Consider the following 8756-nt stretch of genomic DNA (forward strand, 5'->3'; position numbering starts at 1 on the left):
TTGGACCTACCTTTCGTTGCTTCTGGCCATATTGCTCCAATTCTAGCTATATAATCAGAAATTCTGGCCACATATAACCAGAGATGATAGGAAGAAGATAAACTTCTTCTATTGTCGGCCAATTATCAATGTCAATAATAAAATAAAAATATACTCGATTTTTACACATGCGTAGCAATTATAAAATAACGTCAATTGCGAGGATTACTCAAATAGTAATAAACTATAAAATTTGTAATATATAATGTTTCTTATAATATTAATTCAATATTTCTCGTAATATATATGATTAATCTTTGATTCAAAATTTAATTTATAGAAATTAACTCTTTTATATCTCGATCGATTGTTAATTTTCGATTTAATTTAATGAAACTCGATTTTATATCAGCATCAGAAAAGCATTTAAAAAAGTGAAATGTTAAATTAAACAATATTGCATAAAAATAAAAAAAGGGTATATTATTATGCCTGTAATTATTTCCGTACAATCGAAACTATTGATTTTAACTCATTGTAAATTCAAAGAGAATAACGTGAAATATTCAGCATGAATGACATGAGATTCAAATTCTATGCGAAATAATAAATCTTCCACATAATCAACATGTCAGCTGCACGATGTATAATTACATTATTACGATTTACAAATTATTATAATGTAAATATAAACGTATTGTATATGCATCTAATTTATCAAATACAATAATTTAATTAACAATAATTTAATAATTTTATAAACAATATAAATAAGGAAATCTGTGATATAATAACAAAATACCTGTATACTGTTTTAAGTCAAATTTTAAATTTAAAATTAATTTTTTTAATATAAAATGGATATTTATATTAATAAAAAATAAATGGATAATATATTTTGAACTAAAGCAAATTGATAATTTATGATTATTAATTTGTACTCATTAACGAAATTTACTGGATCTCATGTTTTACTTTAATTTGTTAGTTAAGCCAAGCTATGAATAATATAAATGAATAGATAATGTATGATTAGGACCAAATCGGTACATTTGTAAAATGTTATTGATTATGTTATTGATATTAATTTTCATTATTCTTCCACTTATGTTCGTATAATTCTTGGCATATATATATATATATATATATATATATATATTTATATTTATATTTATATATCGATTATTTTCATGTATCGATTTTGATATCCAATTCTGGTAAAATATAAGAAAAAAGAATATATGGATAAATAAAAAACATACATAAAGATCATGTATTGTTATTAAATATGAATGCAAATATTTATTTAATAATCTTCCTTCCTTATCTTTATGTCAATACGCTAAAAAAATTTATGTATGTATTTAAAACTTTACATATTTAAAAGTATTAATAATTTATTCATAAATTTTTTTATTTTTGTGCCATTTCTTTTATTTCTAAGAATTTATTTAGAAAATTTGAAAATCTAATTAATTTAAATAATTCAAAAAAACTTTATGTATGAGTATTGCCCAAGGAATCCTGAATATGAATTCAAGTTTATTATTTCAAAGTATTTATATAACTATATGTACGTATATGTATTTAATTTCTGAAAAATCTTGAATTGTTTTTGTTTGCGAGATTCTATAAATTTGGAACAAATAACGTAGGTCTCTCGCAAAACGTGAAAAAGATATAAAAAACGTGAAAAAGATATTGATCGACATAACAAACTCTACTTCGTAAGCTATATGTATCTGTGCAAATGCATCATTATACAATAAAAAAAAAATCAATAAAAGATCTCTTCAGGTACCAGAATTAAATATATATCCCAAACTCTTTAAGCCTATTCATTTTAAGATAACGAATCTGTGAAACAATATCCCATAATAAGCGCAATTCTCTCATAAATGTGTATAAAAATGATCTAATATAACTTTCACAGATTTGTTATTCCAATATAAAAAATTTCTCACTCACCGATATGATGCGCAACAGCGGAGTTAATCTACATAGCTGTGATGACTCTGTAATACACAAACAAAACATTTAAATTCTAGCAGCGTTTAAAATAATAAATATTTTAAAAAGTAATTTTCACGCGTATCAAATTTATTTGTTTTATTAGTTATTTATTAATAGTTATATGATTTCCAAATAGATTTTTATAGAAATAAATTCGAAAATGTAAAGTTATTTCTGTTTGTTAAATTATGAATATAATGATCCGAATAAATAAGAAAATGATTAAATTTTATGTTAATGAAAAATGTATATTTACCACAAGGTTGCTCCACTGGTGCCTGATGCTTTTCCTAAACCTCCTCCTCCTCTCAAGATGTTAAGTTGTTAGTTTTCTCTTACAACACTCGGAAAAAACACTCACGAATTATAATGACGAAGTAAATGCAGCGCGACGAATCAGCTATAATTCGTTCGCTTATATAAATCGGCAGCGAAATGTTGATTAAAAACCGATGACTAATTTATAAAACGCATTTACATACAAGCTATCGAACGACTCGTGACTATATTAATATGTTAATGCTTTTAATGATGCATCAATTAATGATATTAATGTTATCTAATGTTAATATATATATATATATATATGTACATATTTCGCATGACTTATTTTTTTGAAGCTATTAAAGAATCGTCGTTTCGATATGCTTACGAATTAACCAGCGATTAATAAGCATTTACTATTACATTTATAAGTTACAGCAATGTTTGATATCATTCAGCATTAACGAAATACAAAAAAATGCGGACGCACACTGCTACTTGTCCATACGAATGCCGATAAGAGAATGATAGCGCGTAGAGCTTTCGTAAACACGGGGCGCGCTACCCCTGACGTAAACACTTCTCAAGGCTATACTAACGATTTGGCTACAACGAAAATTGCAAAAAATATCTTACACGAAATACTACAATATCTTTGAATATCGAATATTAAATAATATACGTATATGCTTTGTCGAGTCGTCATTTCGAAACTCTTATGACTTATTAATTACGCAAGTTAATAAGCATTTATTTTTGCATTTAGAAGATAAAATAATATTTAATATTATTTAGCATTGATGAAGTGCAAAGAAATGCGGAGTGAAACGTGAAATACTGTTATCTGTCCAAAGTTAGTAAGAAAATGATAACATATGAGACGTTCGTGAATAGAAAACGCGCTACCTCCGGCGCGTAAAAACTTCTCAAAGCTACACGACCAACGATTTGGCTACGACAAAATATTAAATAATATTGCAAAAAGTATCTAATTTACGCGAGGTATTACATCTTTGAATAATCAAATATTAAATTTATAAGATAGCAATATTTGATGTCATTTAGCATTGATAAAACGCAAAGAAATATGGAGCGACGCACACCATTAGAGCCGCAGCACACACTTTTGCATAATACATAATGCATAACGCATAAGAAAATGAACCAATCAGAATCTTTCATTTCCATTGTGAGGGTAGAAATGGATGATTGGTTCATTTTCTTATGCGTTATGCAGAAGTGTGTGCTGCGGCCCTTACTCGCCCGTACGAACACCGATAAGAGAATGATAATGCGCAGAGCGCTGGTAAATACGGAGCGTGCTACCCCCGGCGCGTAAACATTTTTCAAAAGCACCACGGCACAACGGTTTGACTACGACGAAATATAGAGAAAAATATCTTACACGAAATACAGAATCTTTGAATACCGAATATCAAATAATATATGTACTTTGTCGAGTCATTGTTTCGAAACGCTTATGATTTATTAATTACGCAAGTTAATAAGCATTTACTGTTATGCATTTATAAGATATAACAATATTTAATATTATTTAGTACTGACGAAGAGCAAAGAAATGCGAAGCGAAACGCGTACTGCTATTTATCCAAAAGTCGGTAAGAAAATAACAGCGTATGAGACATTTGTGAACAGGGAGCGCGCTACCCCCGACGCGTAAAAACTTCTCAAAGCTACACGACAAACAATGTAGTCATGACGAAATATTAAACAATATTGCCAAAAAATATCTAACTTACGCGAGGTATTAAATCTTTCGAATATTAAATTAAATAATCGAACATTAAATTTATAAGATAGCAATAATTGATATCATTATTTGATAAAGTACAACGGAATACGGAGCGACGCACATCGCTACTTGCCCGTACAAAGGCTGACAACAGAATGATAGCGCGCAGTCGCTCGTAAACACAGAGCGCGCTATCCCGAAATATATGATATTTCATCAAACATAGCAACAACATAACAACAACATAGCAACAACAAATCGTTTGATATAGCCTTGAGAAGTGTTTACGCGCCGGGGGTGGCGCGCTCCGTGTTTATAAACGCTCCACGCCCTATCATTCTGTAACCGGCATTGATACCGGCAAGTAGTAGTATGCGTCGCTCCGTATTTCTTTGTATTATCTTTGTTTATCAATGTTAAATGAAATCAAATATTGCTATCTTATAAATTTAATGTTTGGTTACTTAAAGATATCATAGTACCTCGTGTAAATTAGATACCTTTTACAATATTGTTTAATATTTAATTTTACACGGGTACTGTAGCATCTTTGAATAATTGAAGATTAAATAATATTTGTATGTAATATGCTTTGTGAATTCTTGTTTCGATACGATTTTAATTACATTTATTACATTTATAAGATCCAGCAATATTATATCATTCAGCATTATAAAAAAATGTAAACGACATGTATTGTTATCTGTTCACACGAACACCAGTGAGAATCAGCAAAACACAGTGATCAGTTAACGTCAGTGATTGATCTTTACTGTTAGATCTTTATATTTGGACTAATTACGTTAATGAATTACTCCATTGTTGTGTAACCGTTGTATTCGCTGAACGCATCTGATGATAACGCATTGAATACTCATAAAGTATCTTGCATATAAACGCTACCAAAGGCCGTACTACCAATTTAGCTATTATTAAATATTTAAGAATATTACAAATAATGTCTAATTTGCATGTGTGAGGTATCTTTTGATAATTAAACACTAAATAATTCTTGTAAATATCTTATATATTTCTCAAGAGAGAAAATTATTATTATACGTTTGCTGTATCGTTTAATAAATTTCTCGACTGTCTACGTAAGTATTTCAAAATAATGTAAAAATTATATTTAAATCAGTGAGTATTTCAAAGCGTGCAATGTTAAAAATATTTAGATTTAATTATCAATTAATAAACTAATTACCGTCCGTAATTATCGTGAAACAATTATTCTATTCAATTTTGATTTAAATAACTTATGCTAAATGTGCTTAATAAGTAATTGTCAATGTGCTTGTACATTTCTCTATTCTAAAAGATATTAAATTTGTATGATGTGAATATATCAAGACAGAATTCTATTTCAGTTTTTAATATAAATCAAACATAATTTCAAATCAAATACATTCAAATAAATCAAATACAATTCAATTACAAAAAATATTGTGGCATATTTCTTTCTTGATTTATTGATATCATATAATTTTAGTCTTCTCAAAATATAAAAATTTAAAAGTAGTGCGAAAAATATGGAGCAACATGTACTGCTGCTGACTGATAACACGCATGCTGAATGCACGTAAGTACCACTCAGGCAACGTCACTAATAATTTAGCTACTGCAAAATATTCAAGTATAAAGAATCACAAAAATAAATTATTAATAAGTTTTCTAATTAATATTACAATTTTTAAAACAATTTTATTATTTATTTAAATGATATAAATTTATAAATTTGTTTTTTTTATTTGATTGTATAATACTGATTATTTATAGTGTCTATTTCAACATTAAAAGAACAAATCGTGTAAAATATAGATAATATTTTGATAAAGGATCGTCATTTTAATATATTTGTAAGTTGTTAATTATGCAGATTCATAATTATAACACAAGATAATGAAATTTGTGTAATGTATCAGCATGGCATATCAACTTTATAAGCCAAAAGTGACGCGACACCTGTTGCACTCACTTTTGCGTTTATGCATTTTCTACGTTTCAAATAACAATCAGTATACGCTCGTCTTACATGGTGATTATTATGTATCAGAATAATAAAAAGTTAAATATGCAAATTAAAATTATAATTGGATTAAATTATAATTATAATTATAGATATTTGTGATACTTGTATAATTCGAAAATATTTGATTGTTACTTTATTGACTATTCACACGAAAGCTTCTTTGATCTTGAGATTAATATATTCCAAACAGATTGTCAATGTACAAAATAAATATATATTACATGATAATTAAATATACATAATAAAATAAAATAAATGATGGGCTAATATAGATACTGCTCAATTAAATTAATTATATATTTCTAATCTCCAATTTAACTTTAGCTTTTCACAAATTTTTACACGAACATCAAACGATTATATTTCTTATATCTTAAATTAATCATGATAAATGGATTATCAAATTATTATTACGCGCTTAGATTCTTTATTAAATATTTATGCTAATTTATTTCTAACTAACCGATTTAAATAATTCTATAAAATGTTACAATTTGTAATATCCATGGACTTATTATCTCAAAATAAAATAAAAAATAATGTAGTACTCCGTTACATTGCGTAACGATAGAATTGTAACGTTCGATATTTTTTAGAATTTTTCCTTCTAAAAGAAATAAAATAAAGTAAAATGTTTAATTAATTTATTAAAATTATGAGACTAAATTATTTGGATACAAAACACTTTATAAAATGTTATATTATAAAATATTATATTATTTTAAGTTAGTTTAAGATCAACGTCTCTTTAATTAATGTAACAAAATATAATTATAAGACAAAATAAACGTCATAAGATCTCTAAATAGTGATTCGAACATGTGACTGGAGGCCACTAATTTCCTTATCGATTTCAGTGGAGTTGTTGCCGCGAAAGTCGAGATTTTTCAAATTGACAAGATCCGAAAAAGCGCCATTATCCACCGCGTTGATCTCATTATCAAATAACATGATATCTTGCAAATTGGAGAGCCCTGAGAAAATGTCAACTACAATATGAGACAATTTGTTTCCGTCCAATCGTAATTGCTCCAGCTGAGATAGTTCCTGAAACGTTCTCGGCTCAAGAGTACTGATCTCATTCCGTTGAAGATAGAGTCGTTTCAAACCAACCAAGTCGCGCAGTAGCTCCTTGGAGATGCTCGTTATCCGATTGTCATTTAAGAAAAGATCTTCCAGCTTGCTCAATCCTCGGAAAGCACCGTTTGGCAAACCCTCGAGCTGATTGTAGTCCAAGTGCAAACGATTCAATTCCGTTAAGCCGACGAAGGAATTTGGTGCTACGCGAGAGATTTTGTTGTTGTTAAGCCACAAGTACAGCAGTTCGGGGTTTAAATTCGCGAATGATTCCGCCTCGATCGCCGAAATGTTATTGTGGCCCAAGTAGAGCCACGTTAAACTTGACAAGCCAGCAAACGAGTTCTTCGGTATCGAGTCAATCTTATTGAAAACCAACGATAGTGACAGCAGGTGTGGCAATTCCGCGAACAAGTGCTCGGACAATGGTACTACATTGCTGTCCAAATGGAGACGTTCCAACTTGGGCAAACCGCGGAAGGATCCCCTCTTCAGTACGGATATCCGATTACCTTGCTGCAAATACAGATGCGTCGCTGTCAAATTCTTAAAGGCGTCTTCACGGATCGCCAGAAGATCCAAGTCGCTGATGTCCAATCGATCTTCGAAACCATGTTGCGTAACTTCGACTAGTACCCCCTTGTAATGACAAATATTGTAGCCGTCGGTATTACGGCAAGTCGGTTCCTTCTTCTCCGACGAAACTATCGCCGAGAACAACAGGATGATTTGCGAGAACAGCAAAAGAAATCGCAACATCGCGAGAGAGACCAGTCAATCGTTATGCCCAACTAAGTGATATGAATGCAACTGTAAATCAATCTGCGGTTTTGTATCCTGCGGAAAGTACGCGATTAGATAATGTCGTGTGACTTTTGGCATTGATTATCGCCGAGAAATTATCGCGACTGCATTCTCGGAAAGTCGGTTACCGGGTATGAAATGTCAAAGTTGAAGATAGAAAATAAGGGATTATCATGAAGAATAAATTTCACTCTTGTGACAAAAATATTTAAAATGTCTATATTAATAACGGTGAGAATTAAAGATCACATCATGAGATTCATCAGATTGTACATTTATCTTGTAAGCATGTAAAAATGGATGTTAAAAATAATAATTAATAATAAAAATACTCGATCTAATAAGAAATGTTATTGTTTGGATATTATTTTTATAATTTGATATAATTTCTACAATTATCATATTTGAGATTACATGCGTCTGATTACATATATGTTTGTCGTTATATTGAAATATATTAAGATGTTTTTTCTTATTTTTATCAAAACATATGTCCGTTTCAGTTTAATACAACGAGTATACATCAAGCAATAAAGAATAGATTTATGGTATTAAACATATGAAATAGTTTAATAAATCATATAGGATCAAAACCAATTGGCCTACTGATTCGAGAAGAACCAAACTCGTATAGCAAATTCTCACAGAAATAATACAATTGTTAAAACACAAAGAATGTTATTTTTTCTTGAAGCAACTGAACCATGAATAACTTTTTCTGAAAATAAGTCCATCTTATAAAAGTGCATAATTATACAAAAGCAACGACACATCTTGATTTATTTTATTATTTTTCCATATTAATACATCTTATATTATGGTAAACTTTAATAGTTT

At 29.1% G+C, this 8756-nt stretch overlaps 1 protein-coding gene across 1 annotated transcript; it reads right to left on the reverse strand.

The window, feature by feature from the left end:
• Positions 1–6670: 6670 nt before the first annotated feature.
• On the reverse strand, positions 6671–7952 carry LOC105432194 (uncharacterized). Its single transcript, XM_011646882.3, has one exon. The coding sequence runs from the start codon at positions 7872–7874 to the stop codon at positions 6840–6842; it is 1035 nt and encodes a 344-aa protein (XP_011645184.2). The 5' UTR covers positions 7875–7952; the 3' UTR covers positions 6671–6839.
• Positions 7953–8756: the final 804 nt, after the last annotated feature.

Source organism: Pogonomyrmex barbatus, unplaced genomic scaffold, assembly GCF_055798465.1.
Source record: "Pogonomyrmex barbatus isolate J1 unplaced genomic scaffold, ASM5579846v1 scaffold7, whole genome shotgun sequence".
NCBI lineage: Eukaryota > Metazoa > Arthropoda > Insecta > Hymenoptera > Formicidae > Pogonomyrmex > Pogonomyrmex barbatus.

Bases quoted from the DNA above. Each gene is read 5' to 3' on its own strand.
- LOC105432194 (XM_011646882.3), bottom strand. From the start codon at position 7,874: ATGTTGCGATTTCTTTTGCTGTTCTCGCAAATCATCCTGTTGTTCTCG.